Source organism: Dendrobates tinctorius, unplaced genomic scaffold (genome assembly GCF_039654945.1).
Source record: "Dendrobates tinctorius isolate UK_male_01 unplaced genomic scaffold, ASM3965494v1 ptg000046l, whole genome shotgun sequence".
NCBI classification, from domain to species: Eukaryota; Metazoa; Chordata; class Amphibia; order Anura; family Dendrobatidae; genus Dendrobates; species Dendrobates tinctorius.
In genome coordinates this window covers 59,569,798-59,592,048 of record NW_027361714.1, presented here as the reverse complement: position 1 = coordinate 59,592,048, position 22,251 = coordinate 59,569,798, and the positions used below count along the sequence as shown (strand labels likewise).

Sequence of the window (22,251 nt, the reverse complement as noted above, 5' to 3'; positions counted from 1 at the left end):
TTTGCAGAATGACAATATTAAAATGTATAACCTGGCCACTGGAGCTTTAATAGACAGATACTTCCTGTAATGTCCAAAAACGTTTACTGCAAGGCTCCATATTATCAGAGGCAGGACTACAATCACAGGTCACACCTCTATGCACAGCTGATTACACAGCATCCACCAATTACAATAAGCTATGTCACACCTGACCCTGCTCCCTTTTCCCTTCACTATCACTTTTGCCCTATTGTAGCTATGTACATGTGTTGTTTCCTAAAACAACAGGAAGTTAGACTTTTACAAAAAAAAAAGCCCCAGTGTGAAAATTGCATGTTTTATTTTTTGTTTTTTTTTAGTAAAATTCTTCACAGATTGTGATAGAGAAAAAAAACAGGCAAACATTGAAAAAAAGAATATACAATTATACACAAAAACATGATTTAAACAATAGATAATTTTCTGTTAATAGCTTTCCGGAAATACTTATGTCACAACTAAGGCCTGTTTCACACATCCGTTTGTGTCCATCAGTCAAAATCCGCCGTTTTTTTCCCATTGAGTTGCATTACCGGCGGATCTTGACGGATGGCCATCCGTTGGATCCGTTGTTTTCCGTTAAAATAACTGTCCAGTGCCAAACGTTGTGGTCAGTACAGGAACAGATCCGTTATCTGCCATTTTAGCGGATTTTGACTGACCAAAAAAACTGATGTGTGAAACAGGCCTAACTAAGCAGGAGAACGTGATAATCCTGTGCTAGGTTAGCTCATTATCTCCAGTCGGACTTTCGTTTGTTTTCAGATGAATGGTTTCTGCCTCAATTACTACCAGAGCATTGTACCTTCTCCTCCATCTTCTTCAGGTCATCGCTGGGTCGGAGAGTGCTCGGTTTCAGGGCCTCATTGAGTGGTGTGACACCCTTTTCACCAGGAGAAAGTTTCCCTTCGAATTCACCTCTCTCTCGAAGGAGGGGATTCAATCTCTCCGAAGTGAAGTTCTGTAGAGGTTTACAGCTCTCACATGGGGAACTCTGGAGAAAGAATGAATGACAACTAAGTAAATGGCTGCTACTCCATATTTAGAATTCCGATGAGGCGAACCATTGGAAAAGTCACAAAATAGAAAAAGTATTTACAACTTACCAAGAACAGTTACTATTTTATCAAAATTTCCCAAACAAAAATGGTCTTTTTTGTCCATAATACCCAATCATGCAAAGTCTATTTAACATCTTCCAGACATGACTATATTCCATTTTTGAGCTTTCGTTTTTATCTCCCCCAGTCTTCCAAGAGTTATATCTTTTACTTTTCTGTCGATATATTAGTAGTTAAAGCCCCCGTTACACATAACGATATCGCTAGCAATATCGCTGTAACGTCACCGATTTTGTGACGTCGCAGCGATATTGCTAGCGATATTGCTACATGTGATACTTACCTCCGACCGGCTCCCCCGCTGCTCATCGCTGGTCACGCGAGAAGGCCCTGGACCATTTCTCGCCGGGCGCTTCCTGTGGCGCCGACGAGCGACGTGTGGACGCGAGCGGGAGGACGTCAGGATCGCCACGTCTGACAGGTAAGTAGCAACCCCCGACCCCAGCGATGTCGCTGGTGAGATCTGCCTGTGTGGCAACTCACTAGCGACCACTTAGTGATGCACCAGCGATCCATATCGTTGTCGGGATCGCTGGTGTATCGCTAAGTGTAACGGTACCCTAAGTCTTGTTTTTCGCGGGATAAGTTGAAGTTTTAAATGACAATTTATTTTAGCATACAATATGATGAGGTAAAATAGTCCACGTGCAGTGATATTATGTATTCATGTACTGGTCAGTGAATCTATGTGAGGGCTTGTTTATTTGAGTGACGAGCGTCTTTATTGATATAATTTTGGAGTAGAAAAATCACTTATTCATTTTTTTTGGGGGGGGGGGCTGAGAAGCAACTAAACAAAAAATACAACGCAATTTGGGCAATTTGATTATTATTCTCGTTACAGCCTTTACCTTTCAGATCAATTCATTTTACATTTTGAGAGATGGGACTTTTACAGAAGCTGCAATACCAAATGTTTATTTTCTTTTTGCTTTTGCCATTTCTTTAATTTTAATAGAGGAAAAATGGGGAGGTTCAAACTTTTATTTATGTATTTTAAAACATTTCTTTTTACTCTAATTGTCAGTCCCCTTAGGGAGACTTAAACCTGTGATTGCCCAAACACTTACACTAAATACTATGATACCGTTGGATCGCAGTATAGTAAAGCTATAGTAAAGCTATGGCTTCCTATGGAGTTTAGCCACAGGCTGGCTTTTATAAAAGTATGACTGGCATGAGGGCGTTCAGAAGACCCCGTTGTTAAGAAAACCCATTGGCAGCTCGTGAATGCGCCACGCTGGGGCCAACACATGCGTGGAACACTGCACTTCCCAGTCCATGCACTTTAAATGCTGCTGTTAAAGATGGACAGTGGCATTTCAAAGGCTCCACCCGATGCAGATCAAGCCAGATCCTGCTTACTACAAGCATTATTTGACAAAAATAAAGCACTCAAGTTTCTGAGCTTGCATCAAAGAAGGGCATCACCAATTCTTGTGAATGTGACAATTAGGTGGTGGGGGCCATTTGGTATAACCTCACTGTTCATTTCCAGATTTTTAACATCAGATTTTAAATATTAGAAGAGGCTACCTTGATTCCATGAGCATAGCTGTCTTGTCCATTCATAACAGGACTTGTGGATGCTGGATGGGTGCGCACCTCACCGCCCCTGATAGCTTGCTGTAAGTGGCAGATCTGTTGTCTTTGCCTAAAAAAAACAAAGGACATTTTAGTTGCACTTTTTATATATGCTAATTTATCAAACTGATCTCCGCAGGTTGAGAGTCAGCAATACATATTACATATACTGTACAAACGTTGTAGGCAAGTCCGGAAGAATGCTGCACAGTAAAGGCCCTTTTACATTTAGCGATGCACCAGCGATCCGACCAGCGATCCGACCCGGTCAGGATCGCTGGTGCATCGCTAAATGATCGCTAGTGAGCTTTCATACAGAAAGACCTCACAGCGATGCAGCAGCGACACAGCGCACGATACTTACCATTCACACACAGCGATCCTGCGTCCTCCCGCCCGCCTCCACACGTCGCTCGTCTCACACAGCAGGAAGCTGACGACGAGAAATGGAGCCGCGCGATCAGCGATGGACAGCGGGGGAGCCGGTCACTGGTAAGTATCACACATAACGATATCGCTAGCAATATCGCTATAACGTCACAAAATCAGTGACGTTTTAGCGATATTGCTAGCGATATCGCTTAGTGTAAAACCCCCTTAAGAATGCTTTCAAACATAAAAGTGTTAATAGACTCATATCAATTAACAAAACGCAAAGTGAATGAACAAAAGAAATCTACCTCAAATGAATATTGGGTGTACCCAGAAAGGCCTCAATTCTAGGTACACTTGCACAGTCAGAGATTTTAGTCAGGTCTATGAGGAGTAACCATTTTTATCTGTAGGTTGAAACACATTCATTAAATGAAAACCAGCTGTATATTGTGGCTAAACACTGGGTGAGGAACAGCCAAACTGTTACGCAAAGGTGAGAAGGTGAGGTTGTGGAAGGCATTTTCAGGTCAGAGGTCATACAACATGGTAACACGGAGTACATCAACAAGACAAGATAGGTATACCTATCAGCAAATTTCCTGAAACTGATAATACTCCCAACAAAGCCCTGATCTATATATATATATATATATATATATATATATATATATATATATATATATATATATATATATATATATACATATATATATATATATATATATATATATATATATATATACATAGTACAGATTAAAAGTTTGGACACGTTCTCATTCAAAGCGTTTTCTTTATTTTCATTACTATGAAAATTGTAGATTCACTCTGAAGGCATCAAAACTATGAATTACCACATGTGGAATTATATAATTAACAAAAAAGTGTGAAACAACTGAAAATATGTCTTATATTCTAGATCCTTCAAAGTAGCCACCTTTTGCTTTGATTACTGCTTTGCATACTCTGATGCCTTCAGAGTGAATCTACAATTTTCATAGTCATGAAAATAAAGGAAACTCTTTGAATGAGGCGTGTTCAAACTTTTGGTCTGTACTGTATGTATATATATATATATATATATATATTTTTTTTTTTTTTTCATTTCCTGAAACTGATGATAATACCCCCAACAAAGCCCTGATCTAGTATATACACTATATATATATGTATATATACACACACACACAATATATATATATATATATATATATATATATATATATATATATATATATATATATATATATATATATATATATACACGCACACATACATACACACAAATATATACGTACACACACATATATACAGTGGGGCAAAAAAGTATTTAGTCAGCCAGCAATAGTGCAAGTTCCACCACTTAAAAAGATGAGAGGCGTCTGTAATTTACATCATAGGTAGACCTCAACTATGGGAGACAAACTGAGAAAAAAAAATCCAGAAAATCACATTGTCTGTTTTTTTTTTCATTTTATTTGCATATTATGGTGGAAAATAAGTATTTGGTCAGAAACAAAATTTCATCTCAATACTTTGTGATGTATCCTTTGTTGGCAATGACAGAGGTCAAACGTTTTCTGTAAGTCTTCACAAGGTTGCCACACACTGTTGTTGGTATGTTGGCCCATTCCTCCATGCAGATCTCCTCTAGAGCAGTGATGTTTTTGGCTTTTCGCTTGGCAACACGGACTTTCAACTCCCTCCAAAGGTTTTCTATAGGGTTGAGATCTGGAGACTGGCTAGGCCACTCCAGGACCTTGAAATGCTTCTTACGAAGCCACTCCTTCGTTGCCCTGGCGGTGTGCTTTGGATCATTGTCATGTTGAAAGACCCAGCCACGTTTCATATTCAATGCCCTTGCTGATGGAAGGAGGTTTGCACTCAAAATCACACGATACATGGCCCCATTCATTCTTTCATGTACCCGGATCAGTCGTCCTGGCCCCTTTGCAGAGAAACAGCCCCAAAGCATGATGTTTCCACCACCATGCTTTACAGTAGGTATGGTGTTTGATGGATGCAACTCAGTATTCTTTTTCCTCCAAACACGACAAGTTGTGTTTCTACCAAACAGTTCCAGTTTGGTTTCATCAGACCATAGGACATTCTCCCAAAACTCCTCTGGATCATCCAAATGCTCTCTAGCAAACTTCAGACGGGCCCGGACATGTACAGGCTTAAGCAGTGGGACACGTCTGGCACTGCAGGATCTGAGTCCATGGTGGCGTAGTGTGTTACTTATGGTAGGCCTTGTTACATTGGTCCCAGCTCTCTGCAGTTCATTCACTAGGTCCCCCCGCGTGGTTCTGGGATTTTTGCTCACCGTTCTTGTGATCATTCTGACCCCACGGGGTGGGATTTTGCGTGGAGCACCAGATCGAGGGAGATTATCAGTGGTCTTGTATGTCTTCCATTTTCTAATTATTGCTCCCACAGTTGATTTCTTCACTCCAAGCTGGTTGGCTATTGCAGATTCAGTCTTCCCAGCCTGGTGCAGGGCTACAATTTTGTTTCTGGTGTCCTTTGACAGCTCTTTGGTCTTCACCATAGTGGAGTTTGGAGTCAGACTGTTTGAGGGTGTGCACAGGTGTCTTTTTATACTGATAACAAGTTTAAACAGGTGCCATTACTACAGGTAATGAGTGGAGGAAAGAGGAGACTCTTAAAGAAGAAATTACAGGTCTGTGAGAGCCAGAAATCTTGATTGCTTGTTTCTGACCAAATACTTATTTTCCACCATAATATGCAAATAAAATGAAAAAAAAACAGACAATGTGATTTTCTGGATTTTTTTTTCTCAGTTTGTCTCCCATAGTTGAGGTCTACCTATGATGTAAATTACAGACGCCTCTCATCTTTTTAAGTGGTGGAACTTGCACTATTGATGACTGACTAAATACTTTTTTGCCCCACTGTACATACACACACACACACATATATATATATACATACACACACACACACACACACACATATATATATACATACACACACACACACATATATACATACACACACACACATATATATATACATACATACACACACACACACACACACACACATATTTGATGGTACTTTGGGTACACAATTCTCTGTCCTGAAATGGCATTTTACAAAACAATGTGTAACAACCGGGCACCGTTTACCATTGATTTTCTATTTTAAAAATTTCAACCTCTACCTTTGGAGAGACTTGAACTACACACAACCAGCACTAAGGCTGTGTGCACACGCTGCAGATTCGCAGCGGTTTTGGCCGCTGCGGACCCGCAGCAGTTTCTGCTGCGGTGTACAGTACCATGATTCCCTATGGGAATCAAAAACCGCAGTGCAGACGGTGCGGAATTTTCCGCGCGGATTATCTGCGGTTTTCAATCCGCAGAAAGAATTGACATGTCAATTCTTTCTGCGGATTCTCCTGCGGTTTGCCATCTCCTCCATTGAGGAGATGAAAAACCGCAGGGCAAAACCGCAGAGCAATCCGCAGGTAAAACCGCAGGTCTTTTGACCTGCGGTTTCACCTGCGGATTTTACAAAATCCGCGCGGATGAATCCGCACCTAATCCGCAGCGTGTGCACACAGCCTTACAGGTGGATTTCCAAACCAGTCCGAGCCATCCCATTCTACACAAGTAGATGCTGCCACCTAGTGGTAGGACACTGGTAATGGACACACAACAACACCACTAATGCATTATGTCTAACATGCATTGTAGACGTATGACGACTTTATTTTACAGCAATACTAGGAATAAACATAATTGTTCAAATTCTGAACAAGACTAACAAGTTAAAATGATTCCTGTAATCCAGTCATCTCCACTCACATTTAGGTACATGTATATCTCTATATACTGGGATCCTTTTTACCATCGCTATGCAGACCCCTAATTATCAGGCAGTGAACAGTAAAGGCAGACCTATGTGATGCATGCCGCCAGATGCCCTAATCCCACTGACCTGGGGCCGCCAACAATGGAATGCTTTGTAACACGTGCATTTCTTTAGTAATGTGGGCACACACAAAAATAGCTCCACATTTATTCTACCGCACAGCTGCTGTGATCTGCTAATCCATATCTTAACCACCGGGAATGACACTTGTGTCTGATAAAGAAAACATGAGCACACACTAAATAGTTCCCACATGATCAGCGCTGACATTTTCGCTTCCTCTTGTATGGTTTTCATAGGTTAGGTAGCTAGACTGCAGGCTTCCCTAGTGCCAATACAGAATGGCGAGTTCCTACACTGCCAGGAATATACCTGGTGTATAAGGCCTCATGCACACATGCACATTATAGCTCCATCTTGTTCTGTCCATTTTTGGAAAGTCATTGTAGTGCTTAGGCCCCAGTATTGCTTATAATTTCAATGTTGATACATGGAGGCTTTTTCTTCCAGATTTGCACAGAAAGAATAAAATGGCGTTTCCCCATCAGATGCAATCTGTACAGAGGAGAGTGGCTCAGTACATGCGGCACCATTTGCTCTTGCATTTTGTAGTCACATTACATGCACGCGAGTGTCCTATCTACAGCTGAACTCCTGCAACCTTCTCTTCTTGTGCCATCAGCATATGAGGGGGAAGATCCCATCCAGGAGAGGCTATCCTAGGCGATGTGCACTCTATCGTCATATGGTCAGTAACTATTACACTTTTAAACCCATATTTACAGACAAGGCAATGGCAACTTTCCAGTAAAATAAACTGTGTTCCAAATTATTATGCAAAAAGAGTTTAGGAGTGATAAGGTTAGAATTTTTTGGTTTGTCATTTAATCTCATTGATGGTGATGTGTGTCAGGGCTCTTTATATCACTGAAAGCAATTGCAGATACCTGTGCAAATTAGTTTGGCAGGTGTGTCCAAATAAAGGCAAGACTACTTAAGAAGGCTGTTCCACATTATTAAGCAGCCTACATTTTTTGCCAAAATGGGAAAGAAAAAGGATGTGTCGGCTGCTGAGAAGCAACAAATTGTGGAGTATTTAGGTCAAGGCTTGACTACAATCAACATTGCCAAGACACTTCATCGTGATCATCGCACAATCAAGAAGTATGTAGTTGATTCCCAGCACACACGTGTGCGTGCTGATAAGGAAAAATTGAGGACTCTTTCCAACAGGCAATTGCATCAGGTTAAAAGAGCAGCTGCAAAAATGCCTGGTCATAGTTTTTGAAGCTGCTGGTGCCTCCAACGTCCCCCGAACAACAAGATACAGGGTCCTTCAGAGGTTTGCAGCTGTGTGTAAGCCATCCTGTCGACCACCTCTATCCACTGCACACAAGCAGAAACGGCTCCAGTGGGCCAAACGATACATGAAGACTGACTTCCAAACTGTTTTGTTCACCGATGAGTGCCGTGCAACGCTCGATGGTCCAGATGGATGGAGTGGAGGATGGCTGGTTAATGGACACCCCATGAAAACACGACTAAGGCGCCAACAAGGAGGAGGTGGGGTAATGTTTTGGGCTGGAATCATGGGGAGAGAGTTTGTCGGCCCCTTTAGGATCCCTGAAGGGGTAAAGATGAACTCCATAATCTATGTGGAGTTTCTAAAACAGCACTTCCTGCCATGGTTCAAGAGGAAGAACCGTGCTTTCCGCAGCAAGATCATTTTCATGCATGATAATGCACTGTCTCATGCTGCAAATAACACATCTGCATCTCTGGCTGCTATGGGCATAAAAGAGGACAAACTTATGGTGTGGCCACCATCTTCCCCTGACCTCAACCCCATTGAGAACCTCTGGAGCATCATCAAAAGGAGTGTCTATGATGGCGGGAGGCAGTTCACATCTAAGCAACAGCTCTGGGAGGGTATTCTGTCCACATGCAAAACAATTGGAGCACAAACCATCCAAAAACTGACAAATTCAATGGACGAGAGAGTTCAGAAGCTTCTTTCGAACAAGGGGTCCTATGTGCAAGTGTAACATCATCTAGAATAAAGTTTTGACTTGAAAACTGTTTGATTTCATTTTGTAATAAGCTGATAATGCTTATAATTTCACAATTGACCATTTATTTGTTCAAAATAAAAAGGTTGAAAACTCTGCTGTGCATAATAATTTGGAACATGCATTTTGAGTGTTTCTTATTTTTAAAAATATACTGTTTTCATAGGCAGTTTGTTCAAAAACATTGCAATTATACTAGAATATTAGATGACTGGAAAATAACAATGACTGCAATTCATATAGGTAATTTAGAGAAAATATGAGGAAATATTTTTTGCATAATAATTTGGAACACAGTGTATACATAGCAGCATCAACAATAATAGTGGCTTATAACATTTCATTCCTTTAGCTACTAAGAGTAATAAAACAAAAACCCTGGTATGAAGTGTAACCTATGGAAAGGGTTCAAATTTAAATGGACCTGATGAAGAAATTAACAGAGAAAGTTGCAGAAAATTCAGCAAAACAGCACCATTTTTTATGCAAACTTGCTTGCAGAGTCACTGTTAAGAATAGGAGAAAATGAAACAAGAAATCTGCAGGCAAGTTTCCATGTTGTTACAAGTAACCTTGCACAATATTCTGCGCTGAGTGTGTACATGAGGAATAATCATTTCTGGCCATTACACAATATAATTTGTATCATGCATTTTTCAGCACTCAAAAATGTTTACCCTTACAAATTTACCTTTATTCTAAATATTCAAATCTCTCCCACAAAAGACAAACAAAATATGATGGTCAAGATTATACACATATACATACACAAGAATAACCACAGTAAAGGTTGGATGTTCCCTATGCCATAAAATGATAAACTTATGCCTTTCCTTGCACAGCCCTGAAAAAGGTGGCCCTGCCTAGCCATGGATGTTGGCATCCTATATTGTACGTTATATGCACTCAGCGATGGCTTACCCTGTCTCATCCTAATACACACTATAAATATCTTAGGATAACAGTAAGACCAGGGACTAAACGGATAACCAATTCAATAAATAGCTTTAAATATTTTAAAAAAAAAAAATTGTGCTAAAGGCCAGGTCTTGCTCAAGTTATCAACATTAGTGAAAGAAAGAACAGCAAGCATCCCAGATTCAATGTCTACTCATCTGGATCCCTTGCTACACACAGCCCTCTACGCGTTTCCCCCAGTCATATGGTTCCTCAGGAGGCTTATGGAAAATGTGTCATCAGCCATTGATAGGAAAGATAGATTAGCTCCCTCACAGCCAAATAGAAGTTGGTGCTCTAAAGAACGATGCTATCATAAGTAGATAGACAATCGTAATTAAGAAGAAAAAGTCTTGATATATTATTTTTAATTTGACCAACACATGAAAAACAGAAAAGACCGATAATAATAATAATAATCTTTATTTTTATATAGCGCTAACATATTCCGCAGCGCTTTACAGTTTGCACACATTTTTCATCACTGTCCCCGATGGGGGCTCACAATCTAAATTCCCTATCAGTATGTCTTTGGAGTGTGGGAGGAAACCGGAGTACCCGGAGGAAACCCACGCAAACCCGGGGAGAACATACAAACTCCTTGCAGATGTTGTCCTTGGTGGGCTTTATTAAACCTTATTCAAGGTACCTCAAAGTTTATAGATAAAATAAAAAGAAAACAAAAAGTCATACACTCAATCAAAATAACAGACAAAATTAATGACAAATTCAGTACACATAAAATATATGAAACCGCAAACATTGAATGCAACCTACACATAGGAATGTTCCTTTCCGTTGGGTAGACAGGATGCTCTGGATTAATCTCATCGTTTTTGGGCCTATATCTGCACGACCAAGGTGATTTTTTTTTTAGATTGTCAGTTCTTTTGTTGCATAATGGTGGGGTAGAGAATTCATGGATAGAGGGGTAGGATTTTTTAAGATGTACCCAGTGTTTTCTGATACGCTGGCTGAATCCCACCAAGGACAACATCTGCAAGGAGTTTGTATGTTCTCCCCGTGTTTGCGTGAGTTTCCTCTGGGCACTCCGGATTCCTCCCACATTCCAAAGACATACTGATAGGGAATTTAGACTGTGAGCCCCATCGGGGACAGCAATGATAATGTGTGCAAACTGTAAAGCGCTGCGGAATATGTTAGCGCTATATAAAAATAAAGATTATTATTATTTGGGGCATGAGAGGATGATATGTACTGACAAAGGCTATCCTTTTAGAATTATCTTTGTGACCTTGATGAGGGTGTTGGTTTCCTATAAGACCTCTTACATACCCTTAAAGAGACAGTACTGTACTATTATTTGATTGGTAAGTATGGCCACATATTGAATCCCCAGATGCTCCTATGCATTGTTATATGTACTAATGATGCTTGCCGTTTCACATATTTTGTATGTACTTAATCTTTATCATTAATTTTGCATGATATTATGATTGAACGTATGATTTTTTTATAATTAATTTCATGTATACACTTTGATGTATCTTGAATAAAAACAGCGGAAACCTCAGTCTTTTCTGTTTTTCATGGGTTGGTTAAAGTCAAAATAAAAATGATATGGCAAGAATTTATTTCTTCTTCATCACTTGAGTGCCAAAGTCTTCTCTACCTACTTGTCAATCATTGATGCCCATAATGGAGATTCTGTGGCCAGGATGATAGAGAGTGCAAAATTCTTCTTTTGTAATGTGGCTGTACACTGTCCGCCAGGGGTCCAATGCGCATGGGTAAAACGTCACTTTCCCTATTCTTACGATCACTAGAGGTCCTTTTATGAATAACAGACCATAGTACTGTGCCATTATACAGTATAATTCGTATCCCACATTTTTCACCAGTTTCTTCTCGGCAGGCCCTCTTATTCTTAGTTTACTCTAAACTGGTGGGAAGAAACTATCTACTATGATGTCTCCCATACAAAGCGCACAGAAAGTGAAGGATCCCTGCTTTTCTTTCTCTCTAGCACATAAGACAAAATGCAGGAAATTATAAAACTACTGAGCTGTGTGGCTGTGAATCAATCAATGGAGTGAGGTTAAACAAGCTGCAGCACCATTTGCCTGTTTCTCTCTGTGCGGAGAGTTTACAGAGCTCCTGCACCATACCCTTACCATAGCATATAAGAGGAGGTGTATAACCCAGAACCTCAATGTGCTGGCAAGTCAACTCAAGACAAATTACAGTGTTTGTTTCAGAGTGGATGTAGAGTTCAGAAGACAGCGGAAGGGAATAAGGGGCCCGTCACACATAGCGAGATCGCTGATTTTGTGACGCATCAGCGATCTTGCTGTGTGTGGCACGCATCAGCGACCGGCTCCCCCGCCAGGTATCGCTGATCGTGCAGGAATGTCCTGGGCCATTTTTTGATCGTCGGTCTCCCGCTGGCCAGGATGCATTGCTGCGTGTGGCAGCGGAAGACCAATGATTAGCGAGCTCCCAGCGCTGTAAGCAGACGCTGGGAGCTGGTATCCAAGGTAAATATCAGGTAATTAAGTGCGCACAGTGCTTAATTACCCGCTGTGTACCTTGGATACAAGCGTGCTTGCGCTGGGAGCTGGTATCCAAGGTAAACAGTGGGTAACTAAGTGCCGCGCGCGTTTAGTTACCAGATATTTACCTTGAATACCAGCTCTCAGCGCGAGCACGCTGGTATACAAGGTACACAGCGGGTAACTAAGCGATGCGCGCGCTTAGTTACCCGATATTTACCTTGGATACCAGCGTCTTCGCTGGTCCTGATCGCTGGTGTGTCTGCCTGTTTGGCAGCTCACCAGTGATCATGTAGCGATGCACCAGCGATCCTGACCAGGTCGTATCGCTGTCGGGATCACTGGTGCATCATTTGGTGTGACAGGAACCTTAGTGGCTCACAAATTGAGAAAAGAGATTTGTCTGATAAGGTATTTTACAAATTTTCTTATATTTGCTTGCACTGTTGATTTATGCAAAGTTTCATGAAATGTCAGGGACCATTTAACTGACTTGGTGCTCTTGTGGTATCGCTAAGGTGATCCACCACAAGTCCCTGTACCCTGGCCCTCTGAAATGGCATTTTGTCACATGTTGACTCTGCAGCATGTCACCCATGTCATCAGAAGAGGCCTGGTCTACAGAGCCCAATGGTGAACCAGATTATAATTACATGAGCCTCAGAAGAGAAAGGAGTGAGGGACTGGATTTCTTTTTTACTTCACTTTACATTTTTAAGTTTAAGGATAGTTTTCTTTTTTAAAAACTAAATTAGTTGCACTAACGTGCTGTGATTCCAAAATGTGTGTAAATACTTCACTTGTGTCACATTATGTGCTACAGCTGGGTATACTGCATTACAGTGGCATTATCATCTTGCAAATGCCAAACGGATAGTGTACTCACATTGATCACTATCCGACTGGCATTTGCAAGATGATAGAATTGCAGATCAGTATGGCACATGAGGATACGATCCATAGGTCTTATGATACAGCACAATGCAGAGATAAGACATGTGGCCAGATAGGAATCAGCCATCATTACCTACCGGCTCCAAGGAGGCAGGCTCATATCGTAATGGGCACAGAGGTGAAAAGTACCAAGCAGGAGATGCTTCCTGCACAAGGAGCTCTTAGGAAAAAGCCCTCATTGTTCCCTGGCCTTAAAAAGCTGTAACAGTAAAGCCTGGCCGGCGAGCGAGGGGGATTCAGTGCGCCGGCCGATCTCTCAGGAGACAGGAGTTATTTACAAGGGTCTAGCTCACATGTCCAGATATTTGGCATAATTCATACCAGCGTGCAATCACTCTCCAAATAAACGCTGAGCGGGTTCGTGACCCAAATACTTAAACGCTTATTACTTTTTCTAAATACGCCATGATTGAAAGCATTTTCCTGACTGCACTCACTTGCTTCTATGTTTAGGGGATGCTACTATGAGACTGATGGCACCTAGGACTAACGAGTCCCATGTTGTAATGGTCTCATGGACAAGAAAATGAACATTTCTTTCTATAAATGAGAATTCGATCTAAAAAAGACTGCCATCCCTTTAAAGGTGTTTTCCCAGTTTTAAGCAAATAAAAGCTGCCTACAAAACCTGTCTCACTGCTAAGAGTAAAGGCCCTTTTACATTTAGCGATGCACCAGCGATCCGACCAGCGATCCCACCCGGTCAGGATCGCTGGTGCATCGCTAAATGATCGCTAGTGAGCTTTCATACAGAAAGATCTCACAGCGATGCAGCAGCGACGCAGCGCACGATACTTACCATTCACACACAGCGATCCAGACGTCCTCCCGCCCGCCTCCACGCGTCGCTGGCGTCACAGCAGGAAGTCTCAGCAGGAAGCGCCCGACGAGAAATGGAGCCGGACATTCTCGCGCGATCAGCGATGGACAGCGGGGGAGCCAGTCGCTGGTAAGTATCACACATAGCGATATCGCTAGCAATATCGCTATAACGTCACAAAACCAGTGACGTTTTAGCGATATTGCTAGCGATATCGCTTAGTGTAAAACCCCCTTAAAACTACATTCATACATTTCAATGTGATTTACAAAAATGCTTAAATACATGGCATGTCTATCCAAATGGTGTACGTGAGGGTGCAGCCTGAAAATCACAGCTGGTAGTGGAACAAGGATTAATCCCCTATAATGAGACTAATGGGGCGGCAGACCCGCGACAGTTTCTGTAGGCTTTGCCATGGATTTCTACTGCAGATTCCATCCACTCCATACATCTGAAAGTGCAAGGACTGATACAAAGCCACAGACTAACATAATTTCCTTCTATGACGGAATCACTGATTGGGTGGATCAAGGAAATGCTGTAGATATAGTATATCTTGACTTCAGCAAAGCATTTGACAAAGTATCTCATACAATTCTTATTGAAAAAATGACTAAGTATGGAATGGACAAGGCAACTGTTAGGTGGATTCATAACTGGCTTAGTGATCGGACCCAAAGAGTGGTCGTAAATGGCTGCACATCCAGTTGGAAGAATGTCTCAAGTGGGGTACCACAGGGCTCTGTCCTGGGCCCTGTATTGTTCAACATCTTTATCAATGATTTAGATGAAGGAATTGAGGGTAAACTGATTAAATTTGCTGATGACACAAAGCTAGGAAGGATAGCTAATACTAGAGGAGAGAGAATTCAAAAAGATATAAATAAACTGGAGAAGTGGGCAGCAGCTAACAGAATGGTTTTTAACAGGGAAAAATGCAAAGTACTACATCTGGGCAATAAAAATGAAAAAAGCATATACAGAATGGGAGGAATAGTCCTAAGCAACAGCACATGTGAAAAAGACTTGGGTATACTAATAGATCACAGACTGAATATGAGTCAACAGTGTGATGCAGCAGTAAAAAAGGCAAATGCAATTCTAGGATGTATTAACAGAAGCATACAGTCCAGATCACGTGAAGTCATTATTTCCCTCTACTCCTCTTTGGTCAGACCTCATCTGGAATATTGTGTCCAGTTTTGGGCACCACATTTTAAAAAAGACATCAACAAACTGGAGCAAGTTCAGAAAAGAGCAACCAGAATGGTGACCGGTCTGCAAACCCTGTCTTATGAGGAAAGGTTGCAGGATTTGGATTGTTTAGTTTGCAAAGCGAAGACTGAGAGGAGACTTAATAGCTGTCTACAAATATCTAAAGGGCTGTCACATTGTAGAAGGATCAACTTTATTCTCATTTGCACAAGGAAAGACTAGAAGCAATGGAATGAAACTGAATGGGAGGAGACACAGATTAGATATTAGAAAAAACTTTTTGACAGTTAGAGTGATCAATGAGTGGAACAAGCTGCCACGAGAAGTGGTGAGTTCTCCTTCAATGGAAGTCTTCAAACAGAGGCTGTACAGACATCTGACTGGGATGATTTAGCGAATCCTGCTTTGAGCAGGGGGTTGGACCAGATGGCCCAGGAGGTCCCTTCCAACTCTACGATTCTATGATTCTATGTGTGGGGCAGATGAAGAAATCCCTGGAGCCCGCCAATAGTGGACATACCCATGGAAGCATTCCCAAGATGTCAAGTTGAGATTCCCAGTCTTCGACATCATGTGAATATAGTCTTGTAGCATGCTGTATGCTTGGTGTCAATAGGACAATATCAGGCCAGGTCTTCTGTTTCTGGGTGTAAACAATGGATGTTCTCATCCGGTACAATGAAATCAGAAATGAGAGGGCTTATTGAGAGAGAAATTTCAGAAAGGGTCAACAGCTGTCATTAAGTGAAGCACACAGATTGTCACTTTTCTACATATTTAACGAAGTCCATAAAATGTCAGAGTTTCCCTACGATTCAGGTTAAGCGAGGACTCCTAGTGCCCAAATGCAAGATACACTGACAGACCTGATGCTCATATATTGGGCTTGCCCCGAATTGGAGAGACTATGGAAGGAGGTGACTGATGTGGACCTTGCTAATATCCATGTCTCCCCTTTTGTCTATATTGGAATTTGTAGAAGACTTGGAAACTAATGAAGTAGAAAAGACTGTGATAGCAAGAATGCCTTAGGTGGCAAGGAAGTTGCTGGCATAACACTGGATAGATCAGATAAAAATGTGAAAACATCAAAATTGTCTTTTTTTTTAAATAGCGGCAGGGATAGGAGAAAGTTGTATATATATATATCACGTCCCTTTTAAATGCTGTAGGAATAGGTTATGAAATATCCCTGGCTGCAAATGTAGAGCTAAAGTCTGATGATACTGCCCAAACCAATGCTCAAACCCAATGTTTACCCATGGATATATGCAAGTTATTTGTCTTAATGGTTTCCACAGAATTTAGTGTCTGAAATTTGTCATCATAATTGTTTCATAAATGATGATGCTAAAAATACAAGGAGCAAGAAATGCCATCTCTCCTAGGCTTTTCAGATCACTTGATGCCAAGTGTTTATGATTGCTTTCAACATTTTCCAGGACTCACGTCCAAGAATCGAAGAATCCTTTCTGCTATGGGGTAAATCTGTATCTTTTACTGCCCAAGTCTGCTTGGACCTTGAGAGACCTACACATAGCATGAATCTCCTAAGTTAAAGTTAAAGGAAATTACCTGTCAATTACAATCTCTTTCTGTCGTAGTAAACCTTCTTTGCTCTTCAACAAGGACTCCCACTTGGAGACATCTTGGCTCAGGGGCAATGAAGAAAACGATGGCCGCGTAAGGGTCGCTCCAGCCTGCATTAGATGAAATAAAATTGTCACGCCAGACTGAAGTTTTGAAGAATCACATCACAAAATGCACAGTAGTAAAGAATTCATAGTCAAATATTACTTTCAATCGAGGGAAAAAAAAAACCCATATCATACATCTGCAGCAGAATGCAGTCATGTCAAGGCGGGCAAAGGCCATGCACACGCAGAAGAAAGTTTTGTTTAGGAAATTATCTGTGATACGAATTCCCAGGTGTCCAGGAAAACAAAATTAAAAAAATCTGTATATCCTTTTTTGACTTTCGTGGCTCCCAACTGGCCTATGCACACCAGCCTCCAGTGATGACATCTCATCAGATATGACTCCTGCAGTGACACCTGTGATGAGATGTCATCGCAGTAGGCCAGGATTCACCGACTGGAAAGGATCAGATTTTGTAACCACTGAATCACCAGGGAATTTGAGTATACATAGGCTTTTTTTGTTTTTTGTTTTTTTTTTAATTTTAGCTCATCAGCAAACTTGCAACAAAATTCAAAGATTTGGTGAGGATTTTCCATGGTGAATTTCCATGTAGTTTCTCCGGATTTGATCAATTCAGCATGTATGACACATTCCGCCGCTCATGCATTTTAAATAATCTCTCTTGCCATAGTGGATTAAAGAAAACACAGCATCACATAAATACTAAAGGGAACCTTTCACCTCCCCCCCCTGGCGTTTTTAAGTAAAAGAGCCACCTTGTGCAGCACTAATGCAGGCGCGATAGGAAGGCCAGGAAATCATGAGAGAGGATGGGCAATGGTAACTGCGCATGCCCAAGAATAAATAGGACAGCGCAGGCACCAGAATTTGAAAAGAACAATGTGGAGGCGGATCCAAAAATGCAGGAAGACATGAGTGACGGATGTGAGGCGTCTCTGTCAGATGGGGAAAGACCTGCCCCCCTGTCAAATATCAGGTATGTCTGACCAATTTTAAAAAATATTATTTCTGCGGTGGAAGGTACCCTAAATAAAAGAGCCACCCTGATTAGTGCTGCACAAGGTGGCTCTTTTACTTAAAACCGCCTGGGGGGGGGGTGACAGGTTCCCTTTAATGCAAAGGGTCAAGCATTAAGGATGGCACTCTAATATGACATACAACATACCCTTTATTCAGTTTTCGAGGACAATATTGAGAGAGATTCTCCCAATAGATGTCCATGTCTGGCTACATTTTCATGGGGTTCAGCCTGTCCCCCTGTGACTTGAGTAAATTAATTACATTGCCTTAGGAAGATAGACTCAGCAATTTATTTTATAGGTATGTGGGCTGTAGCACAGTGGAAACCCACTGTCTTTAGGGTTGATCTAATAGCTTTGGATAGGTGCTTATCAGAATTGCTATAGTGCTTCCCAAATAGCTGCCTCAGGAACCCAGATACCTGGAGCGCTCCCGATAATCAGCTGTTCGGCGCCGTAGTTGTGGCTGTATGACAGTCACAACAAACAGGCTGTCCATGCATGTATTGTGACTGTCACACATCCGCGACACCTGCAGCACCGAACAGATGATTATTGAGTGCGCTCCAGGTATCCGGGTTCCCGAGGCAGCTATTCAGGAAGGGTTATAGATATTCGGATAAGCACCTATCCGAAGCTATTCACTCATCATCCCTAGCCGATTAAAGTCTAGAAATAACAGAACATCTCACTACAGTTGGAAATTTCACCCAATAATTTCAGAACAGAACTATTCCTGGAGACAAACGCAAGGACCCCCTCTTCACACGTACACACGTCTATATGGGTAAAGTACATTCATGGCACCCAGCCAACAAGCAAGCTTTACTGTTATGGTACGTGTATTTATACAGACATTGTGTAAAAGTCAAAAGGAAGATGTTAAAGTGGATATATAGGATTCCCCTGAGGTTCATGTGCTGCACTTATAAAATTATCTTTCACTGCACAATTTGGTGGGACCGGCCAACCAACCAATTGCTACAGGGCCGATGTTATCAGGGAAGAGAAATATTGGGCAGTTGGAAAGTTAACACCTGATCTTTTTGTTTTCAGGGGAGATAAGCTGTTGCCAGGGGGTCTGGCAGAGGCCTTGTTCCCTCTTTACATAAAAAAACATATGAACTCTCAGACAAGTGGCAGGAGAGATAGCTGTCAGCCAAACAAATGTCATGCCAACACCAGTCCTAAAGACAATATTATAGCAAACAAATTCTCTGACACAATTGTTGCAACTGATATCAAATTTTAACAATCACATCTGGCGACGTAATAAAATATATATTTCAATTAACAAGATATCGGTGGGGGAATATCTACATGGAAAACTACTGGACTGAAGAATCAATAGTATTTAAAAATGGAATCTGTGACACCAGGTTTTAGGGATACTGGACAAGTCGGAAAATCTAGAATATCTTCTATACCCATGAGCCCAAAACAGCAGGGAAAATACTGAAGGAAGCGTATCTCTAAGGGTGTAGTCAGACTGCCGTAATATTTACGCAAATACCGCATCGCAATCCTCGGACTGGCCAGCGGATCTCTTGACCCGAGAGTGACAGCTGCATAGAAATGTCACGCTTACATCAGGAGTGCTGCTGGCCAGTCGGAGGATTGTGATGCGATCCTCACGCGAGTAATACTGACTAACTGAGGAGTCTGGAAAAACACAGGAAATGTAGGTTGCCAATACTTTGGTATGTGGCTTTTATGGCCCTGAATATTTTTTTCAAGGCAAAAGTAGGAAGACTGGAGTATGCTTGCCAATGCCTCTAATCTGCAGTACAGGTTTCTCTGTGCACTCATCCCACTACTGGGGCATAAAAAGTATAATATTACAGCAAAGATATAAAACTGCGTCCTAAAGAAGAATATTCGTAAATACATGCTGTTTCGAAAATGGACAACTAGGGATCCGTCGTTATGTAACAGAGAAGGGGGGTGTGGTAACCACACAAATACGACATACAGATCCAAATTATTAGCAAAAAATCCCTTTATTGGAAAACATGGACAGAACAGGGAAGTGGGGGAACATGTGCAGGGGAGATAAAGTGCAACAGTGCTGAAAAGACGCGCCTGACCCAACAACTCTAACATAGAACAATGTCAATAAAGTAGCGATAAATATACAATAGTTGTGGGGTTACATAACAAGTGCCACATTAGAACGATTTATAATACTCTCCACATTTACATATTCATTTACATAACGTAACCATACTGTGAGCCCTAAAGGATCAAATCAACCTGCCTAGGGTGTAACCTGGTATAAACCCTTTCTATGTGCCTATTTGAGTAGAATAGCACCTCAAATTGAGGTGACAAGGTATTTATTTTATATTGCACAGGGTTTAAACTGGCCTCCTAGAATATAGTGTATAGTTAACCCTTTCTGTGTGCCTAATATAATTCAGTAGTACCTTAAATTGGGGCAACCAAATATTATGTTTATATTGCACAGGGTTTAAAGATCACTAGCCATAGTGTCACTAAAACAGCCACGAGCAGGAGTGCACAATCACCCCCCTTCTCTGGGGCATAAAAAGTAAGAAGGGGCCAGAAATGCCACATGGATGGAGTTGGCATGGGAAGTCTGACCGATAAATGCTGTCTTTCGCTCCCAGACGGAATGCCTTTATTTTCTGTTATCAGCATACAACTTGTTTGCTGAGAGATTTTGGACCTAGGACGAATCGATGTTTACTCTAATCATAACCCGTCTCCAACATGTATCATCTAATCCTTTCCATCCCTTTAGTCTAAGTTCTTATCCTGGCTGTTATGTTTATACTGAAAACCTAATAAAATGTGACCTTTCGATATAGCAGGAAAGGTTGTCAAGTATTTAGGCTTGAACAAATGAGATACACACTTAAGAGAGGGTTGTATTTATAGGATCAGCCTTGCCAAATACTTAGTGGATGACACGTTTCAAAATAGCGCAATATGTGGAGTCCAAATGAGTGCTAACAGAATGATGGATTTTCACTGCGGGCCTCACGGCGTACCTGTGACAATTCAAGGAGCATTCCATTACGGCCTAACAATCTACATCAAAAGGTTTCCTTTTACAAACCTAACCAACCACTCGAATTACAAATCGGCCCCCTCAAATGATCTTTCCATGGTTCCAGTCCAAGGGTCTTGTTTTGCCTTTGCTTTTATGCAGGAGTTACACATTCAGTTTTTGTTTCAGCTTCTTGAGCCAAAGTGAGAATTGGATCCAACAGGAAGGAAATGTACAAATCATTCCTTTATATTTCCCATTCCATTCTAAGCCACTTCAAAGAAGAAAACGGACATAAAAACTACATTTGTGATTCCAACTTTAGGACATGTTCACACTTGGAGGAAATGCTGCGGCTTTTCCATCCGGATATGGGGATTGGGTCAGGTGAATTCGCAAATACATACAGCTGACGAGTTGTGGATCAATCCTTACAACGGATATACACTATGTGCAATACATAAGGTGAAATCCATGGCAAATCTGCGCCCACTTTCCGCGGCACGGAATTTGCAGAGAAATCCGTGAAGGATTTATTCCATTCTTTCTAGACGTAACTTTATGACAACCACAGTGGTTATCACAGCGTCCCCTCCACTAACACACCTAATAAGATCAGCTTTGACAACTGGTGGTAACGTTCATAGGGTCATATTATCCATCACCAAGACAATGGAGGGGAAAATATGGAGCCACTTTTTCCACCTAAATCTTTCATGAAACCAAATACAATTGTATTTAAGTCCTATTGACAATGAACAAAGCATATTGAGCTACTAAATGCTTGAGATAAATCTTTAATTTATTACACAAATCGACATCCCTGAACAGCAAACTCCCATTTTCTTGCCGGTAATCCCGACCTTCCTTACCACATAAGTTACGGCAATGTACGAGGTGCAACGATGTGTCCCCCACTGTGTGAGAAGTAAATATACAGGAACCTTTGGCTTACTTAGATCTGGAAGATTAGAAAGTGTTGAGTGTAAAATGAAAAGCTGATTATTCTCAGGGTTACATAACCACAT

The 22,251-nt window shown here is 41.3% G+C and overlaps 1 protein-coding gene across 2 annotated transcripts in view; it reads right to left on the bottom strand.

Moving 5' to 3' along the window:
• CEP85L (centrosomal protein 85 like) overlaps positions 1 to 22,251 on the bottom strand; it is a 161,243-nt gene that overhangs the window by 44,081 nt on the left and 94,911 nt on the right. For both annotated transcript variants that reach the window (XM_073575933.1, XM_073575932.1), the window contains exons 4-6: positions 17,105 to 17,229; positions 2,679 to 2,796; positions 827 to 1,015 (exon numbers count right to left, since the gene is read on the bottom strand). In XM_073575933.1, coding sequence (XP_073432034.1) covers positions 827 to 1,015; positions 2,679 to 2,796; positions 17,105 to 17,229 — 432 coding nt within the window. The remainder of the gene's footprint in view (positions 1 to 826; positions 1,016 to 2,678; positions 2,797 to 17,104; positions 17,230 to 22,251) is intronic.